The 20,084-nt window shown below is 52.7% G+C and overlaps 1 protein-coding gene across 2 annotated transcripts; it reads left to right on the forward strand.

Moving 5' to 3' along the window:
• The first annotated feature begins 3,508 nt into the window (after positions 1-3,508).
• ZNF710 (zinc finger protein 710) lies at positions 3,509-19,473 on the forward strand. Of its 2 annotated transcripts, none has more exons than XM_038419001.2 (5): positions 3,509-3,974; positions 12,069-13,552; positions 14,732-14,923; positions 15,457-15,631; positions 18,387-19,473. In XM_038419001.2, the coding sequence occupies exons 2-5, from the start codon at positions 12,095-12,097 to the stop codon at positions 18,554-18,556; spliced, it is 1,995 nt and encodes a 664-aa protein (XP_038274929.1). In that variant the 5' UTR covers positions 3,509-3,974; positions 12,069-12,094; the 3' UTR covers positions 18,557-19,473. The 2 variants fall into 2 exon arrangements, with proteins under 2 accessions (XP_038274929.1, XP_038274931.1); XM_038419003.2 differs by lacking the exon at positions 3,509-3,974 and adding an exon at positions 3,993-4,164.
• Positions 19,474-20,084: the final 611 nt, after the last annotated feature.

Here is a 20,084-nt window from a genome sequence, read left to right on the forward strand (position 1 = left end):
CTGAACTGATGGAAGAGTAAACTGCGATCTATAGTCTAGGCAGAGGGGACTGGAGGGAGGGAGCTGCACTGCCACAAAGGTTAGTATTGGAGCAAATTTCATCCCTGTCTGTACCAGTGATTGGGAGAAGGAAGGTCAGCTGGAGGCAGGGGGAAGGGTGGAGAGGAGTGGGGGACCAGCGAGTGGTGGGGATGGGGGTGCAACATGCCTGCACCAACAAGGCAGGAAGATGATTTTTTGCAGCAGCATTCTGAATGGGTGCAAAAGGGAGCTCAACCCTGTGTCAAGGCCAGAGGAGAAGGTTGGCATAGTCGAGATGCAAGCTGATGAGGGCCTAAACCAGAGTTTCATTTGTGTGGATCGCAAGGAAAGGCCGGGTCTTGGAGAGAGCAGCATGGCTCAGGCACAGCCTGGATGTGTGGGCTGGAGAGACCAGGAATCGATGAAGCTGAGATTCAAGCCCTGAATAGAAGGGGGTTGGGGAAAGGTGCCGGGGGGAGAAGAACATAAAGAGCTCAATTTGGGGCTTTCTAAGTAGAGATCCCCTTTAGGACTCGTTAGTTTCCTTTTTAAACAGACTGACCTCACTGGCTAGAGCTTGGCTTAATCCATGGAAGCGCTGGGCAAGACACAGTGTGATGCAGGATCCCTGCTGACACTCCCCTGTTCTGACCAGCATTCGTGCAGTTCAGAGCTGAGCTCCCACCCGGCTCTGTCAGTGGTCCTCTCAGAGCCTGGCCTGAAATCTCTACTGCTTCAGTTGGGGGCGATTCCTGAGTAGGCTTCTTTTAGCAGCTTTGTGCTGTGATTGTAGCACTAACCGCATTTGTACTTGGTGCTAAGGAAGGTTTGAAGTCCAGTCTCTGCAGCTGAAAGGCTGCTGTATTGACCCAGCACTTTGCCACCCCATAAGCTTGAATGGTCAATCTGCTGAAAAGAGCCATTCCCAGGCTTCCCGCAATCGAGAAGGTTGCACAAAAAGGAAACTAAAAATGAGGAAGTGAAATGATATTTGTCTGATTCCCCATTTCTCCCTCTGTGAAGTGTGTGTAGAAAACCTCTCTGCAGGTTGCTTCTCTTGTCCGAGTGGCTAACACTGGAGTTGTCTTGCTCTGCTCCCTCACTTGTCACCTTGTGGGTCGGGGCTTAGATGCGTGTCATAGAAAAGTCCAAAGGACTGATTTGTGCATACACAAGCAAGGGTTTTGAGTCAGTTCTGCATGTCCTGGGGAGCCATGTGCTGACATCGTCAGGAGGTAGGAATCCCAAATTGTTCTGTGCTGAAGGGTTTTGTTAGTCATTTGTCCTGTTATCAGAAGCACCAGTTTGTGTGTCATTCGCTCTCCTTCTCCTGTCTTTGGGCTGTCTCAGTGCCTCTGCCTCTAAGCCCCTACAGCCACAGAGGGGAAAAGATCTCTCCCATAGGACTGGAGAGAGAGAGAGAGAGAGAGAGAACCTGCTGGGTCCCCTCTAGTTCATACTCCCTCCTTCTTCCCCCCAGCCCTGGAGAATGGTGCAGGATTGTTCCCTGCCCTCTCTTCTCTAGGGCTGTCCCAGTTCTGAATGTGTCGCTTTGCATAACCCTTCCTATGCACGCTAGCATTCTCTCAGTGGCACCAGGAGCAGTGGGACGCTGAATAGGGTGTAATGGCTGGAGTCAGTTTAAAGGCGCTGCTGGGAAAAGCGTGTCCATGATCATCACCAGGTTGGCAGGAATCTCTCCCTTGTGTGCATTGGAAAGGGCCTGATTCCTCCATTTGTGTTGATCCTGGCCAAGGCCGGAAACACTCCTATAGTGGGGAGGCGGATTGGTCCACTACACCTCGGATCAGGATTTCAATTGTACTCTAGACAATAAGACCAGATTATCACAGGGAATTGGTTTTCCCCTCTCAAAATCATTTCAAATTCCTTCTTGCAAAGTCGAGGGAAGAGAACTCTGGCTCCCCACCCCTGCTGGTCTCAGACCCTGCAAAGGGGAACCTAGTGCCTGCTTTTAGCCCCATCAGTTTCATTGAGAATTATATAGACTAGCTTCTTAAGGCCAACTATCTAGATTCTTTTCCTCCCAGGAAATGCCTCAGTTTTACACTTCTTGTCACTGTAATCCCAGTCTCTGCTCTCAACTTCTGGCAAAGATGTCTGGAGACCCTGCCTCCCGTGGTGCATGCTGGGAGGGAGTTCTGTGATGATTTGACAAATAGATTAATGGGTGGGAGGAGGAGAGCTGGATTCTGTCGCCTCTTAGCAAGAATGGCCGGAGGTATGGGTTGTGGTGGTGGTTTTTACTTGATGGCTGATGTGTCTGTGGGGCATAAGGGTGTAATCTGCTGAGTGAAACATCAAGCTGAGCTAGAACCAAGGAAATGGCACATGTGACAATGATGACTGCATATCAAACATCAGATTGTTTCCAAACTTTAAGGATCATGGCTTTGGAAACGCCTCCCGGACAGGAGAAGATGGAGGAGTATCTACAATACAGAGATCAGTCCTCAAGTAGCTGGGTGGCCTAAAAGGTGACGCCATTGTGCTGGGGACCTATGTTCGGTTCCTGATCTTTCTCTCCCTTGCCTGGCAAGCGTCAGTCGGTGCTGAGGGGGTCGCGCACTCTCGTGGGAAGCGGGTGTCTTGCTGTCTTTGATTCCTTTGGCTGAATAGAGAGGAGGACTAGTGGCTTCCAAGTGAGTCTGGCCCTCCTTGAACGGCAGGGCAATTGGCTGTGATGTGGGGAGCTAGAAGGTTTCCTTGGGGATCCATGAGTAAAATGAACCATGAAGTTCAGTTGCCTAAGTGGTCAGATGGGTGGGGCTTGCAGAGCTGGTGAAGAAAGGGTGGGAGTGGGGAAGAAAAGGTGGATCTCTGGCAATCTCCAGTTCACTTTCCCTGTGTCTGCATCACTCAGGTAGCTTGATGCTCTGTGATCTGGAGCAGCAGCTGAACTGGCCCAGGTGCTGTAGGTCCCAGGCCGTGCTGTCGCTGGGAGCCAGCAGCACTTTGATGCCGTGAGATCTGGAGCTGGTAGCATCACCATTGTGCCAGGCCCAAGGGCTGTGACCCCATGGTAGCTGCAGTGTCCGAGCCTTCTGCTAGGAAACATTGGGGATGGTTAAAATAGACGTTAAGCTTTGCTCTGTCTAGCTGGAGGGATCTTGCTGATGTGACCTAGTCTGGAGTCCTATGAACAGCTAGTGCTGGGGGAGGGAGTGGGCACTGGTGGGTCAGAGAATGGGCATCCTTAACTCCCTGGGGCCTAGAGGCTGGATTTTTGCCTTGTGGGTCTGCAGGAACTTCCTTCACTTTTTGGAGGCATTACTCTGGATTTACCCCAGGGCCAGTCAAAGCAGACTCTGGGCAAGAAGCCTTGGGGGACGGTAACATACTGCATACACCACAGTCCCTGCTTTCCAGCTGCTTGCTTCCCATTCCTTCTCTCCTCACTGTCTGCCTTCCCCCTCCCCCATCTCTCTCCTTCCTCCTTCCATTGCTCCCCATCCCCCTTTTCTTTCTCTCTCCTCTCTCCCATCCCCCCCCTCTTTGTTTCTCTGTCTCCACTCTCTCCCTGCCCCTCCTTCTCTGTCTCTTCTTTCTCTTTCTCTCTGTTTTTGTCTGGCTTTCTTTTCTCTGCACTGGCCACCCTCCCCCACCCCAGGGTAAGGCTTTAAATTCTTCCCAGGCAGCTACATCTGTGTAAGACGTTCCCTGCTCACCAAACACTGAACATGAGAAAAGGCTGACATAGCTCTGGTCACATATTGCCTTTGGTAGAAGCACTAGTAGAGTAAAGGAGGCTTGGTGAATCCTTGCTCTGGGCTTGCTTTGTGTCCTCTAGCTCGCCAGCTCTGCATTTCATTCTTTCCTCTTACACATCCTAGAGGAACAGGAGCTCTGGAGGAATCCTGACTGGTGTGCAGAAGTGCCCAGCTGTCCTTTGGAGAGCGCAGTAGCCAGCCTTTAGTCTAGAGACTGACCAGGTATGTTTGAAGCTCTCTTTAACCTTTTGCAGGGACCCTGAGCTACAGATGTGCACGTGCTAGGGTGCATCAAAAGGCTGCTCCTCCAGATGTGGTACCATTGCTGTGGTGCACTGTGAGGAGAGAAGATCCTGTCTGTAAATCGGGGCACAGGCTGAATAAGCTTTCTGAGTCGGAGCAGCAGAACTTGGTAAGGGGTCAGTCATTTCCCCAAATGTTAACGAAGCTGTCTTGGCACTGGAGTGAGGTTCATTCGGCCTCACTGGTTCTAAGGAACAAGTGAGTGGGCTCACATTGTGTGAGCTGAGTGTCTGGGAAGGAAGTGGATTCTGCACTGCTGCTGCACTCCAGAGCCATGCTGGCCCTACGGGCAGTGCTGCTGTGGGACTTCCTGCCCTGGCCTGGGAGAGACCTTGGACCTGCCTCTGTAGCTCCTAGCCACCCTCCAGTCTGGCTCAGTTTGGCTAGAACCTCTCCCCGGCTTAAACAAACCGGTTTGGTTGTTTAAGTCCCTCTCCTGATTTGTACCCCAGTGGGAGCCGCTGCGCCCGCCCCCCCCGCATCCCATTCCCTGCACCTCTCCCTCAGGAGTTTGTTTCCTTGATCTTCCCTGCCAATGCTGGTATGGCTCGAGAAAAGACCCTGTGACTCACTATTGCTTGTCAGGGACGATCACATCCTTCCTTCTGCACGGCTTTGGAATGGCACTACACTGAGGATTTGCTTGTATTCTGGTGTCCGGGTCTAGCTTGGTGGAACAGCACCCCCTTCTGTTGGGCACTGTCTCCTTGCTTAGAAAATGCCTAATACTTCGGACAGGTTGGCTACATGCTTAGAAGCACATGCCAATTCTAACAGGTGCAGCGAATGCCAGGGTGCCGTTGTGCTGTCTCACCTCGGGGAAGACACCTCTCCACACACCTGGAGCAGCATCTCCTAGTCCCCAGCTGCATGAAACGAGAGAGACTGGGGAAGAGGTAATATCTGTTATTGGACCAACTCCTGTTAGTGAGAGAGACAAGCTTTCAAGCTACACAGCACTCTCTTCCTCAGGTCTGGGAAAGGTACTCAATGTCACAGCTAAATAAAAGGAGGAACAGATTGTTTAGCATAAGTATTAACACATTTCAAGGAAAAAAAAAGGAGTACTTGTGGCACCTTAGAGACTAACAAATTTATTAGTCTAAGGTGCCACAAGTACTCCTTTTCTTTTTGCGAATACAGACTAACACGGCTGCTACTCTGAAACATTTCAAGGAGCCATTCTAGGTGAAATGGCCTGTTAACAGCCCTCCAGTCATGGAGGGGGGAGGCGGAGAAAGCTGCAGGGGGAGACTGTTGTAATATAAGCCATAAATCCAGTGGTTCTATTCAGTCCATGATTTTTAGTGTCTAGCAAAGTTATGAATTTAAGCTCCCTGGCTCATATTTTGCCAGGTGTTGGTGCAGGTTTCCATTGAGAGTGAGGACAGACTGGTGAGACAGTGACTGCTTTGTGAAAAGTGTTCACCCACAGGTGACAGGGTGTTTCTTTTATCATTTTTTTTCAGTGAGAGCTCATTGGAGAGCATTGTGTTGTCTGATTTCACCCACACATTTGTTCCTGTGGCATTAAGTGCCCTAGATGGGATACACCCCGTGTTGTGATGGGCATGTGTAGGACCAGGGATCTTGAAAGGTGTGTCATAGGTGATGCTGATCATCAGCAGTGGAGCTATGTCTGCAGGTTTTGCATCTGTTCTGGTAGGGTCTGGTGCTGCTTTGAGTTGGTGAGTCCTGGTCTGTGGGGAGCTGGCTTCTGATGATGAGCTTGGAGAGTTTTGGGGGAGTTGTTTGAAGGCCAGAAGAGGGGATTCAAGAAAGATTTCTTTGAGTGGGGTCCCCATTGAGTATGGATGATAATTCTTTGATACCCTGTGGGGTGGTAGGTGACAACTTGATGGGTCCTGGAGAGCACAGAGAAGTGTTACTTTACCGAGTTCCAGTGCCTCCCTTCCCCCTTGGGAACCATCTCATGAGATCCTGTTCAGGAAGGAAGTGGACTCCCTACTGCAACTTGCAGCAGTGGAAGAAGTGCCCATAGAGTTCCCAGGCTGTGGGTTCTACTTTCACAGTTTCTTGGCTCAAAAGAAGAGTGGGGAGCGTCCCATCTTGCATCTTCAACACAACAAGTTTGTCAATTTGGGTTCAAGAAGGTGAAACTGGCATCTAATTCCTAGGCTGGATCCTCAAGACTGGATCCAAGCTCTCGACTTACAGGGTGCGTACTTCCATATTGTGATGCACCCCTCAGATTATTCGTGGGGAATTCTCTCTGCCAATACAGAGTGCTTCCCCTCGGCCTCTCCATGACCCCGGGGTGTTTGCCAAGTGCCAGGTGGTCATGGCTGCACACATTGGAAGGCAAGGAACTCGGGCCTCTCCAGGAACCACACCCCACAGGAGTGTTCCAGGACTGAGGGCCCTTCAGCTGGCACGTGTAGGCATTCTGCCAGTTCTTCAGTGTGCCACAGGACAAGAACTCACTGCCAATGCCATGATGTGCTATAGCAACACGCCTGGGGGGGCTCCCGTGCCACCACTGTGTCAGGAGGCAACTCACCACTGGTGCAGCAATCAACAAGGCTCAGAAGTAGCTCTTCACTTCCTCAATCTGCAGAACACCCTAGCAAAACACCTTAGCCAGCACCACCAAGTCACGCTAGGATCCGTTCTCCATGGACACCCTGCTGTAACCCTGCGGCACACCCCACCTGACCGAGGAGTGGCACAGGTTCTGCTCTGTCAGGCCAGTTGATCCCGCTCTCCATCGGATCCCTTTCTCATTCCATGGGGCCTGAGGTGCATATACGCCCACCCTGCTGTTCCCCTGGTACCGAGACTCCATGGGAAGATCAAACAAGACCCATCCCTAGTGATTCTGGCAGCCACAACATGGCCCAGGCAGTTTTGGTACGTCAACCTCGTGAACCAGTCCACATGACCTCCTGTCAGGCAGACTCTTGCAGTCTGAGGCAAAAGGCCTGGCCCTACACCCAGACCCTGTTTCCAGCTCACAGCTGGAAGGACTCCAGTAAGCTCACCTTTGCTGCACAGTGGAAAAGGTTCTGTAGCTGAGCTGTAGAGAATTGGCTTCTCCCCTTTCTGAAGCCCCACTCACTGCTATCCTCAACTACCTGCTTGCCTCTCAGAGCGCACCAGACTCCGCTCACCCACCTCTGGTGGAAGGCCACAGTCTCCTGCCACCTAACCATAGCCAGGATCCTCAAGACGCTTATTTATGGCTTCCCACACACCAGGCCCCATCTTCCTTGGGAGGGGGCTCCAAATCTGATAACCGCTTTGGCAGCACTGTCCCACAGTCATTAGTCCAGCAGATGCCGAGCACCCCCTGCAGGAAATGGGTCCCTGCATGTGAGTCGCCAGAGGTGGGATATGTGTGGACAATCACTCAAAGACCAGTTACTTGCCCTATGGTAATGGGTTGGCTGAGATGTGTCTACTTGGGTTCCTTCCCCTACTGCAGAGGCCTTGCCAATCTGGGTCCTGTTTAGCAAAGAAACTGAGGAGCAGTTGCAGCCACCTGGCCCCTTAACCTTCAGTTATGGGGTGCTGGAGGGCAACTCGGGTGCAGGCAGAGGCCCAAGGGACACTGCTACGCAAGAAGATTCTGGTCTCGGAAACCTGGGGCACATGTGGGTGACACATCTCGAAGAACCAGGCGTGCTGTAGGGCAGGGAACTGTTTTCTCAAGACTCGATGAGGAAGGTTTAGGAGAGCTGAGCAAGGGCTTGTATTAGTGCCGTTTTATATATCGGGCTGGTTGGGGGTTACAACCGCAATGAGCGGAAGAGAGGGTTGATTGAGTATCTGACATGTCTGTTTCCCAGCCTACCTGATGGGGTTGGCCTCTCTTGCTGGCTGGCTCTTTTCTGTCTCTAGCTGTCTCCTCCTCTCCCTGGGATCTGACGCTTTCTCCCTGCTTTGTTTGGCATTCTCCCTCTTTAACTACTTCTCAGTCACCGTCACCTGCAGCCTGAATCCCTAAGAAATGCTGCTGCAGAATGGTAACGAATCTGAATTCAAAGCAAAACACCCCCAAAGGTGTCTCATCTGCCCCACATCTTTCCCTTGCAGCAGAGTCCCTGTATTTCACCATCCCAGGTTCCTGCACTTGCATATGGCAGTCATGAAATTACTAGCTAGCGGCTTCCTTTGGTGTTTTTCAGCTGGTAAGTGCTGTGTATGGCTGACTGCTTGAAGAAGGTTCCTGTCCCTGTTCTGATGATGAAGTGTATGTAAGCAAAGCAAGGGTGCTGGATAACTAGTGCCATATGTTGTCAAACTTCCATAAAACTCTTTGCTGTCTCTGGTGACATTCATCTGCAGCTTACTTGCCTTGGTCCAAATTTCAGCCTCACAGCTGCTCCAGAGACTAGCAGAGCACGTACGTCTCCGATGGCAGACTTTGGGTCCTGGGTTCGTGAAAGCTCTCTGAGGAGCTTCAGTCCTCTGACCATACATGTGCAGACCCTTGACCCGATGTAGGGAGGAGAGGTGCTGCATGTTCAACTCGGAAGCTAGTTTAGAGAGAGCTCTGGGACCATGGCCCTCCAAGCACACAGGCACCCCCCTGGATAGTCAAAATGTACTTTTTAAACAGTCTGTTGAACCTTCTGTATTAGTTTGAAGGCAGCTGAATTCCTGAGTGGTGGTTTTTAGTTAAATGTTGGGAAGAAAAGAGAAACAAATACGTCCGGGGTGGGGATGGGGGGCAATGAAAGAAGATGGATGCACTTGAAACTAAAAAGTGTAAATCCCATCCGAGTGGGTTGGTCCAGTTGTGAGCCTCTCTCCTGCTCCGAACACTTCCTCCTCCCTGGCTGTGGAGCTGGATTCCACACTTCTCTCTAGTGGTCACAGAACAGCACAAGCAACAGCAGTGTCCAGCAGGAAAAGAGATGCACCTGCTTCTGCTCCTAGGCTGCAGTGGGAACAGGATCGGGCCCTACACAGTGTCACATTCGGGGCTATGGCCTCTAGCAAGATGAACTTGAGACTGGGCTGTATCTCTGGCAGACTTGGGACTGTACTTGTAGAATGCTGCTGTGTTCCCTGCGGCTCTTTGGAAAGAGACTCCTCTCGTGTGATTTCTGCATTGCACCACACCCAGAATTTCACCCCGTAGTTTCTGCACTGAGCCCATCACTCCTGGCTGAGCAAGAGCACCGTTTTAGAAAGGCATCAGTCTGGATTTAAAGCCTTTGTGCTGGAAAATCCACCAGGTCCTTAGGGAAGTGGCTCCAGTGGCTAATTCCTCTCACTGCTTAAAAAGCAGCACCTTATTTCTAGACTGAGTTTGTCTAGTTTCAGCTCCCAGCCATGGGATTTTGTTCTGCCTTTTCCTGCTCGATTAAAGAGCCCTCTGCTATCAGAAATCTCCTCCCTACATAGGCATTAAAGATCCTGAGCAAGGCACCTCTTAGCCTTCTCTGGGATACATGAGGCTGAGTTTCTTCACTCTCAATGTACGGAAGTTTTCCAGACCTCAGATTGTTCTCGACACTCTCTTCTGAGCCCTCTCCAAGTGTGAATGCCAGAACTGGAGCCTGTATCTAGTGATGGGCTCACTAACTGGCAGGCAGAGGTAACACCAGCTTCCTGCTCTTCCTTAATACTCCTCTGCATATTCAAGCATCCAAGTACCTGTTTTGCCCTCTTAGCTGCAGCATTGCATTGAGCGCTCATGTTCACTTGGTTCTCCCGTTACTCCTCACTCCTTCTCTGTGTCCCTGCATTCCAGGATATGGCCTCCCATCTTATAAGCATGACCTCTAGTCTTTGGGCCGAGACCGTATGAATTTGAATGACTGTTAAAATGTAGGTTGCTCAAATGAGCCCCATTTACCAAGCAATCCAGGTCAGCTTGCATAACTGGCCTCTCCCTGTCATCATTTACCACTCACTCATTTTTATGTCCTCTGCAGGTTTGACAAACAGTAACTGTAGAATTTCTTCCGTCTCTCGGATAAAGACAGACTGGTGCTGAGCTGGGAGCGGATCTTAACAGGGCCCCACTAGAAACTTCAATATTTAAATTTTTAGATCTAATTTCTTATCAGGTGGGACCAAGCCAATATACGTTATGTCAGCAATGTCCCTTTTATCACCCAAACTGTAACCTCCTTAAAAATGGTAGTTTGAGACCCTGTTTTCCAGTAAAAACCCCGGGAACTGGCATGGATTATCCTGCCATGATGTAATTCTTTGACTGCCCTCTGTATCAGCCTTTCCATGAGTGTGCTCAGAACTGACGTTGGCTGGCTGGCCTGTCGTTAGCCATGGCAGCCATTTGACCTTCTTTGGAATATTGGCACATCAGCTTTTTTCCCAGTCCTCTAGAATTTGCCCAATGTTCCCAGATTCTTTACAAATCCCCCCAGGCGATTCAGAAAGCCCCTGGGCCAGTTCTTTTCCCAGGAAGTCTGGAGGTCAGGGCATGGATAAGGGGTCAGAAGTTCTGGGTTCAGTGCCAGGCCTTGCCACAGATACCCTGTGTGAGCTTAAAGAAAAGGAGTATTTGTGGCACCTTAGAGACTAACAAATTTATTTGAGCATAAGCTTTTGTGAGCTACAGCTCACTTCATCGGATGCATTCCTTAGTGAGCTTAGTGTCTCTGGGCCTCGGAGGTCCCCTCTGTATGATGTGGCTCACAGCCCTGCCCTGCCTGCAGGGGCATTGGGAGCATACCTACTTGGGAAGAGATCAGACACTTCAGTACAGGGACCGTGTGAGTTTGGATCCTTTCAAGGGTAGTGACTTTATGGCCCACTGGGTGCTGCCTTGCTGTATCTCAGCCACTTGTACCCTTAGAAGTACCCTGTCTTTATTTTACTAATTTCAGAAGCACTTCTGGTTATTGTAATTAGCTCTATGACCCACTCTTTGTTGTCTGTTCAGTAATTTATCAATCTGCAGCCTGCACAGGCCCTGGATGTGCAGCTGAGAGGAAGGAAACCAGAGAAAATATAAATAAATGAACTCCCTTAAAACAAGGCACACTTATTGCTGGGGAACTCTGGACCAAGGGAGGGGGGCAGTTAATGAAGGCCAAAGGGAAAAGGGAGCCTGGAGGTGGAGTGGGCTGCAAGGAAACAGAGGCTGAAAAGCTAGAGAGCAGAGACTTCATCTGCCACTGAGCAAGAGAGGCAGCAGCATCCTGGGCTGGCTTGGCTCCTGTACGGAGTGTCCTGCCTGGGAACATGGCACAGTGCTTGGCTGAGCCTGCCCATCTTCACCAGCTCCTCAGGCCCCCAGGGGAGGAACATGCAGGGGAACCTAAACAGAAAATCCCCCCAATATGTTCTGCTTGGGCCTGGTCAGGCTAGAACACCAGGCACTGGGGCACTTCCCAGTGCTTCCCCCAAAGAGGGTTTGGGCCGAGTCCCTTTGGCTCCCTGGCCCTTGCAGTATCATGTTCCCCTCGCCCTGCCTTGTGGGAGAAAGGGACCTCAGGCAGCTCACAAACGGTTCACACGTTAGCTTTCTTGACCCTTTCTTGAAACCTGCCCTGGGGGTTTTACAGGGATTTGGGGAAGCTGGGGGTTTACAGCATCTCAGATGATGGCTTGGTTCAGAATTTCTCTCCCACCCCACCACAGGAGACCCAGCACTCAGACAGCTACATCTGGCTGAGCTGGCACAGAACATGAATGAAAGGTCGCATTGGAGTTCGAGAGAGACCCAAAGGACTCGGCTTGTCCCCGGGACTGCTCCCTCTTGGGTCTACATTCTAACGCAGGGTTTGATTTTTCCGAGGGGCTCAGCGCCACAGTTCCCAGGGGCTTCATCTGGAGTGGAGCGCTCGGCACCTCTGAACATCAGGCCCAGGTGTTCCAAGTTGGGCACCCAGAATCAGTGGTCACTCTTGATAATGCTGATCCTTGTCCCGGAGCAGCAATCAGGGCGTGGCTGCTAGCCAGCACCTCTGTGCTGCCACCCACAATGACAGCAGACTGGGTCCCTGCCTGGGCTTGTGGGGTGGGATGCAGCTCTGACAAAGGCTAACGAGCCCTTCTCTCTCATTCCTGCAGCGATGACAGCCTAGCCGTGGGGTGAGATGGAACGCTTCACCGACTCTGGAACTCAAACAGATGCGGTGGTGGTGCTGTCCCTGGCACAGGCCGCTGTCTTGGGCTTGGTGTCCGAGAACGAGCTCTTTGGCGCAACCATCAGCCCCGGAGGCTTCTTTCCAGGGCTAGGAAATGAGCTCGCAGACACTGCCACAGTGGAACCAGAGGATCCGGAAAGCACTTACAGGCTGGAGAAGGAAGGCTGTGTCCCAGCTGAGGCACCGGAGGAAGAGGGGCTGGAGGCAGAGACTCCATTTGAAAAACATACCCGGAGGAGGAAGCGGCCCCCGGTGAGGCTGGTGCCCAAGGTCAAGTATGAAAACCCTGCAAGTGCGGACGAGGAGGTGCTGTACGAAGTGTCTGTCCCTGGCGACAGCAAGGAGGAGATGCCGAGCAGCCACCCGCCCAGCCTCGAGGAGTCTGGCTGTGAGAAGACCGTGCAGAGCAGTGCCATGAAGATGATTGATCTCAGTGCTTTCAGCAGGAAGCCCCGGCGCTTGCGGCATCTGCGCAGACACGCGCAGCAGGACGAGGGCCTGGGGAGTTACGAGCACAGCTGTCCAGACCCCATCCAGGTCGGTTACACTGAGGCTAGCATGGGCGGGGCTCCAGCAAGCACGGGGCCAGAGGCCCTTGGGAGTGAGTGCAGCTTCGAGGCGAATGCTGCATCTCTGGAGGCACCCATGCCGGAATCGCCAGAGCAGGGGAAGAGTGAGCAGGGCTTTACGTGGCAGGAGCCAGCAGATTTTGACGCAGACGCATCTGGAGTCAACACTGAACGCAACAAAAAGGCCCAGCTGGACCGGCTGGACATAAACGTTCAGATCGACGACTCCTACCTGGTGGAGGCGGGGGACCGCCAGAAGCGCTGGCAGTGCCGCATGTGCGAGAAATCCTACACCTCCAAGTACAACCTGGTGACACACATCCTGGGCCATAACGGCATCAAGCCCCACTCCTGCCCGCACTGCAGCAAGCTCTTCAAGCAGCCCAGCCACCTGCAGACGCACCTCCTGACGCACCAGGGCACGCGGCCGCACAAGTGCGATGTGTGCAGCAAAGCCTTCACGCAGACCAGCCACCTGAAGAGACACATGCTGCTGCACAGTGACATCAAGCCGTACAGCTGCCACTTCTGTGGACGGGGCTTCGCCTACCCCAGCGAGCTGAAGGCCCATGAGGTGAAGCATGAGAACGGGCGCTGCCACGTGTGCGTGGAGTGTGGGCTGGACTTCTCCACGCTGACACAGCTCAAGCGCCACCTCTCCACACATCAAGGGCCCACGCTCTACCAGTGCCTGGAGTGCAGCAAGTCCTTCCACTACCGCAGTCAGCTGCAGAACCACATGCTGAAGCACCAGAATGTCCGGCCCTTCGTCTGCACTGAGTGCGGCATGGAATTCAGCCAGATCCACCATCTCAAGCAGCACTCGCTCACGCACAAGGTGCAAGCAGCCGCTGAGCCCAAGGGCTTTCCCTGCCCTGGAGAGCAGTATGCGGGGGCCGGGGGAGGGAACGATTTCCGTTCCTTAGAGCATTCACTGTCCCCATTGGGGGTCGGGCTTAGGCAGGGATCTAGCCATTAGAGCTGGTTGTTGGTTTTCACTGATTACTCATTTGTTGGTAGGACAAAAGGACATCATCATGCCCAGTCTGAGTTCCCAGGGGCCTGTGTGACTGCCTTTCCCTCGTGGGGGGGGCTCTTGGATCTGCCTTCTCTGCTTGTGGGGCAGGGACAGTGGGATATGGGTGCTGTGGGGCTGGCCGGCCGCTCTGTCACTCTGACCTTGGCCCAGAGGCTGAGACTGGAGTGTTTTCTGCCTCTTAGGGGGAGCAATTCTCCCAGCTCAGACAGTGTGCAAAGAAGAATGCAACACTCCTGGTGTTCGTCTTAGAGACAAGTCTGCCCCATCGTTCACCATGCCCCTTCCCCAGAGGGCGCTGGGTCTGCCCATGGGGCTCAGGCAGGGCTGAGAAGTCTGCTTTCTCCCCCAGCCATGCATGTCCACTGCAATGGACCAGGAGCTTTCAGCCAGCTGGGGCACCTGCAGCCCAGGCTCGAAGCGAATGGTTCTTCTCTCGTCTCCTCCTTGGGCAGGAATGTGCCCATAGGCACTTCTTGCTCTGCTGAGGGGGAGCCAGGAGTAAAGGGGGGCGTGGGCAGAAGGATTCCCCACATAGGCTCTCCAGCCCTTGGGTTTAGCTCGCAGGGAAGGTGGGTAGGCTTTGGGGGGATCCCTGTGTATGTTTATGCAGAAGGCAGGGAAGGAAGCAGGAAAGATTTTGAGACTAAGACAAGTTGGTTGCACTGACACTTTGTTCGGTATCCTCTGTGTCCTGTACTGCAGTTTATCTCCGGAGCAGAGGCAAGTCCTTAGATTTCCCCCCCCCCAGGTTTCTGCTCCATGCTCCTCACGGTTACTGGGGGAGACAGACATGCTGCTGAACATGCCTGCACTGGCCCAAGGTGGTGGTGTGCTCGATGCAGGGAGCCTTCCGTTCAGTGGCCTAGGAGGTGGGGGCCCCCCCTGCAGTCCTTTGAGCTGGTCCCCACTAAATATGCATGCTCCAATTCAGACTGTTTGCTTCAATTTGTGTGGTATTCTTTTCTGTGACCCTTTCAGGGCGTGAAAGAATTCAAGTGTGAGGTGTGTGGGCGTGAGTTCACCCTGCAGGCCAACATGAAGCGGCACATGCTCATACACACCAGCGTCCGTCCGTACCAGTGTCACATCTGCTTCAAGACCTTTGTGCAGAAGCAGACCCTCAAGACCCACATGATTGTGCACTCGCCAGTGAAGCCATTCAAATGCAAGGTACCATCTGGGAGCCTCCAAAATCCTTCTGGGGGGTAGCCCCTTCATTGGGGCTGACACGCCCATGCTTCACCTCTGCAGGGCACCAGTCAACCTGGACTAAGGTCACCAATGCCCCCACTCCGCAGCACCGAACAGTTCAGCCTGGCTTTCAGTCTCTGCTCTGGAGAGCCAAGGCGGAAATAGCAGGGGCCGCAGCCTAGTACTGAGGCCTGTCGGCAAAGCTGGGCAGGGAGTTTGAGCTGCATGTACCTGTGTTGAGCCCCTCACTTTCATTCACACTGTCTCACCAGCCCAATGCCTGAAGGGGGGTTGGGAATGGAGTGATGAGACTTAACGTGAGCAGCTAGTTCAGGTCTGTGTGGAAAGGACAGGGATAGTCCATCTGCGGGGCTCATTTGAAAACCCCAGACCCTTAATGCAGGCCTGGCTGTCGAAGGCAGCCACCTGCTGGCGGTGGGGGCAGGAGGGGGGTGATACCATGTGCAGTGACAGGGATGGGGCTTGCCTAATTGGTGGCCTGTTGTTCCCAGGTTTGTGGGAAGTCCTTCAACCGCATGTACAACCTGCTGGGGCACATGCACCTGCACGCAGGGAGCAAACCCTTCAAATGCCCCTACTGCTCCAGCAAGTTTAACCTGAAAGGCAACCTGAGCCGGCACATGAAGGTCAAACACGGGGTCATGGACATCAGCCTGGACAGCCAAGGTGGGTGTGGTGGCCCGCTGGGTCTCCGGGGGAGGGGAAGCCAGCATTGACAGAGCACGCACAAAGAGATCTGGCCAAACCCTGGTGCTGTCTGGTGACCTGCTAGCTTGAGGAGAGGGCTGCACGATGGCTCTGCTGCAGGGGCCTTTTGGAGCGTGCCGGTCCTGTAGTAACCCAGGCTTCTGGTAGCCCTCCATTGGGTTATGCAGCATTGCCCCCAGGCTTCCCCTTCCCCCTTACAGCATGCATGTGTGGGCTGCCCTACACGTCAGACATTCAGTGTGTTGCACATCACTGCAGCACAGAGGCTGTCAAGTGGAAGCTGGAGGTTTGAGCAGCTGCTTGGGGGCAGTTGAGGCTTCTGGTAGCATCAAGGGTGCATCTCTGCCTTCCTCTCCCTTTGGCCGGGGCTGAGGTGACATTGTTAGGGGATGGAATTCTGTATTTCCAGTCTCTGGCCCTCCCTCCCATAGGGATGGCGAGATGCTTTAGCTGGCTGGTTCTGCTCAAGCACCCCACAGTGAAATAGCTAACAATGTTGACATTTAATTGTCAGCATTAGGGTTCAGACTCTAGCCTCCAGCAGGAACGAGGAGCTGCAGCTCTGAGCTGTTGTTTCAAGGTGACTGCAGCCTCCCTCAAAGGGCAGTGCCTGGGTCACGGGTTCTCAGCTAGCACTATACGCCCATTAATGAAAGCTGAGATTCTGCCATGACACTGCAATTGAAAAACCATCTGCCTGGCCCCCATAAGTGCTTTGCACCTGGGGTGCTGGCCTGGGTCTACTGCTGTAATCACTCGACACCAGAGATGGCAGCACAGCATGGGGCAGCCTATCACACGGGGAGGCTGGTGGTGGTGGTGTGGGCAAGCAAGCCAGCTAGACACAGCACAGCTGCACTGCTTGGCACTCATGCAGTGTTACAGAGTCTGAAGCCTGGGCTCCAGAGTGCACCATGTGCCGGGGGAATGAGGGTAAAGAATAGAATTGTCAGACACATAGAAGAACATCAATTGTTACGCAAAAGTCATCGTGGTTTCTATAACAGGAGATTGTGTCTTACTAATCGATCAGAGTTCTCTGAGGGGGTCAACAGCCATGTGGACAAGGGGGATCCAGTAGACACAGTGTACTTAGATTTCCAGAAAGCCTTTGACAAGGTCCCACACTAAAGACTCTTACATAATTTATGTTGTCATGAGATAAAATGGAAGATCCTTTCATGGATTGAGAACTGTTTAAAAGACAGGGAACAAAGGGTAGGAATAAATGGTCAATTTTCAGACTGGAGAGGGGTAACTAGTGGTGGTCTAAAGGGTCAGTTCTAGGACCAATCCTATTCAACATTCATAAATTATCTGGAGAAAGGGGTAAACAGTGAGGTGGTAAAGTTTGCAGATGATACTAAACTGCTCAAGATAGTCAAGACCAAAGCAGCCTGTGAAGAACTTCAAAAAGATCTCACAAAACTAAGTGGCAAATGAAATTTAATGTGGATAAATGTAAAGTAATGCATGTTAGAAAAAAATAACCCCACCTATACATACAATATGATGGGGGTAATTTAGCTACAAGTAATCAGGAAAAAGATCTTGGAGTCATCGGGGATAGTTCTCTGAAGATGTCCACACCGTGTGCAGCGGCAGTCAAAAAAGCAAACGGGATGTTAAGAATCATTAAAAAAGGGATAGCGCATAAGACCGAGAATATCTTATTGCCCTTATATAAATCCATGGTATGCCCACATCTTGAATACTGTGTACAGATGTGGTCCCCTCATCTCAAAAAAAGATACACTGGCATTAGAAAATCTTCAGAAAAGAGCAACCAAAATGATTAGGGGTTTGGAACCGGTCCCATATGAAGCGAGATTAAAGAGGCTAGGACTTTTCAGCTTGGAAAAGAGGAGACTAAGGGGGAAATATGATAGAGGTCTATAAAAGGAGTGGTGTGGAAAAAGTGAGTGAGGAAAAGTTATTTACTTCTTCTCATAATATAAGAACTAGGGGCTACCAAATGAAATTAATGGGTAGCAGGTTTAAAACAAACAAAAGGAAGTTCTTCTTCACTCAGCGCGCAGTCAACCTGTGGAACGCCTTGCTTGCGGAGGTTGTGAAGGTTAGGACTATAACAGGGTTTAAAAGAGAACTGGATAAATTCATGAAGGTTAAGTCCATTAATGGCTATTAGCCAGGATGGGTAAGGAATGGTGTCCCTAGCCTCCGTCCGAGGGTGGAGATGGATGGCAAGAGAGAGATCACTAGGTCATTACCTGTTAAGTTCATTCCCTCTGGGGCACCTGGCATTGCCCACTGTTAGTAGACAGGTTATTGGGCTGGACAGACCTTTTGGTCTGACCCAGTATGGCCGCTCTTATGAAAGCCACCTCCCACTGTCAGGTGCAGCACTGCCTGGAGCAGTGGCAATGGCCTTGAAGGGGCCTTGCAGATGTGGGTCAGAGCGTTGGGGGAGGGGCTGCCTCCTTTGCATTCCCCTTTCCTGGCAGGGATGACAGCCTCTCCGTCTCTGGCTGTCCACTAATGTGAAAGCCCCACCTGCCAGGAACATCAGAGACAGGTGTCTAGCTCCCCAGCTGGCCCCACAGAGCTCAGCCCTGGGGTTTTGGGGCCAGTTCTCCAAAGTAGGTGGGTGCCAGAAATGCCCTGCCCCTGGCTGTGCTGTGCTCCGCCTCGCATGCTGCCTGCCCAGCCGCCCTGTCCTCCGTCCCAGCGTGTCGTGTTGTGTTGTTCCTAGATCCCATGATGGAACTGACCGGGGCAGAGCATGCGGAGCTAGACCCCCAGCAGGAAATGGAGGAGTACGATGAGAACACCTATGACTACGCAGGGGTGGGCAACCCCCCGGACGAGAATGCCCTGACAGAGCAGGCCATGAAGGAAATGGCCTATTATAACATGTTGTAGCTGAGAGATGGGGGCCTCGGCCCAGCCAGGTGCAGGGTCAAGAGAGGGAGTGACATGGGGAAATCAAGTTCCTCTCCCCTGCTGCAGCATCCAGAACCAAAAGCCAGGCTCAGCGGGGCCTGCCCCATGGCACTCCATGGTGAAGGAGGAAACGGGGATGGCTCTGAGCCCTGGCAGTGCCAGGCTGGAGCTGGGCTGCAGGAAGTAGTAGCCCTCAGCCACAGGCCTGCAGAGGTGAGTGAGCCACTCAGGCTGGAGTGAGACGGGCCTGCTGAAAGCCTGCAGGCCCCTCACCTAGCTCATCCCCTCTCAGGGCCCTTTTCCACCACCTCTGCCCCTTGCCTATTCGTTCCTGCCTGCAGTCTCCACTGCGAAGGGTGAGCATAGCGCTCAGGCTGCGGCACCAGGAGGGAGTGCTGGCTCCTGGGCTCAGCCCCTGGGGGGCACTAGAAGAGATGCTCTCTAGCCACCATGTTTTCCCCAGGTAGGGAAAGGCATGGTCCAGAACCTGCTGAGCATTAATTATATTCTACCTCCTCCCTAGTCTGCTGTGGTGGGGACTATAGCACAATCCTGTCTAGGAGATGCTTGGACCTAGCTCGTCCCACTTTATCTCCCCTCTCAGCTGTGCAGCTACCCTCCACCACAGGAAATAGCCATGGGGGGGCCTCTCCTGCTCTCCTCCCTTTGCCCACGCAGGAGCCAGGACCAATGGCTCTCACAGCAGCCTGGAGTGGGAGGGAGAGATGCTGCTGCCATGCACACATAGAGTATTTTCTTATCAACCCCTGGGGGAGGCTCAGGGCTGGGTGCTGTGTTTAAAGGACAGACCTGTACAAACCTGAGAAATGGTGGTATTTTGAAAGTAATTTATTTTTTTCAGATGTGCTGAGTGGTTAAAGGATAAATCAAACCACCTTCCTTTGTAATGCTGTGTAACTTGTGTGTGAGCTGGAGCTGCTGGGTGGGGACACTGGGCTCCCAGGGAGGAGCACATCCTGCACAGGGACATGTTGGGGCCCAGAGCTGCCATCACACCCTGAAGGAAAGTGACTGTGTGGGTTTGCTGCCCATGAAGATTGGCCTAGGGAACCCAAGGGAGGGTGGGGTAGGAACTGTTCCTTCCCCAGTCTGCTGCTTAGGGAGAGGATTTCTGCCCTGGGGCTGGTGTAACAGCAGAGGCCCAGCCCTGGGCAGCAGGCGAGGCAGGCACTGGGGCAGGTGTTCTTACTGGAAAAGCATAGGGAACCCCCTTATTCTCTTGCCCAGCCCAGCCAGAACAACATCACAGGAACCTGCCCCAGGGGGGTGTCCCTCAGAAGCATGCAAGGGAGCCAGCCCTGGCCTAAGTGCAAGATCCAGCCAGTCCCAGAGTGAGGGCAGAGGCTGGAACTGTGTGGAAACAGCAGCTTAAGGAAGGAAAGCACAGCAGGGACCAACTGAGAGAGGATGCAGTGAAGTGTCTGCACCAAGGCTTCCAGTAACCTCCCCCAGCCTCCTGTCTATAAACAACCCCAGTGTGCTAGTG

The sequence above is a fragment of the Dermochelys coriacea genome, chromosome 10 (assembly GCF_009764565.3).
Source record: "Dermochelys coriacea isolate rDerCor1 chromosome 10, rDerCor1.pri.v4, whole genome shotgun sequence".
Taxonomy (NCBI): domain Eukaryota; kingdom Metazoa; phylum Chordata; order Testudines; family Dermochelyidae; genus Dermochelys; species Dermochelys coriacea.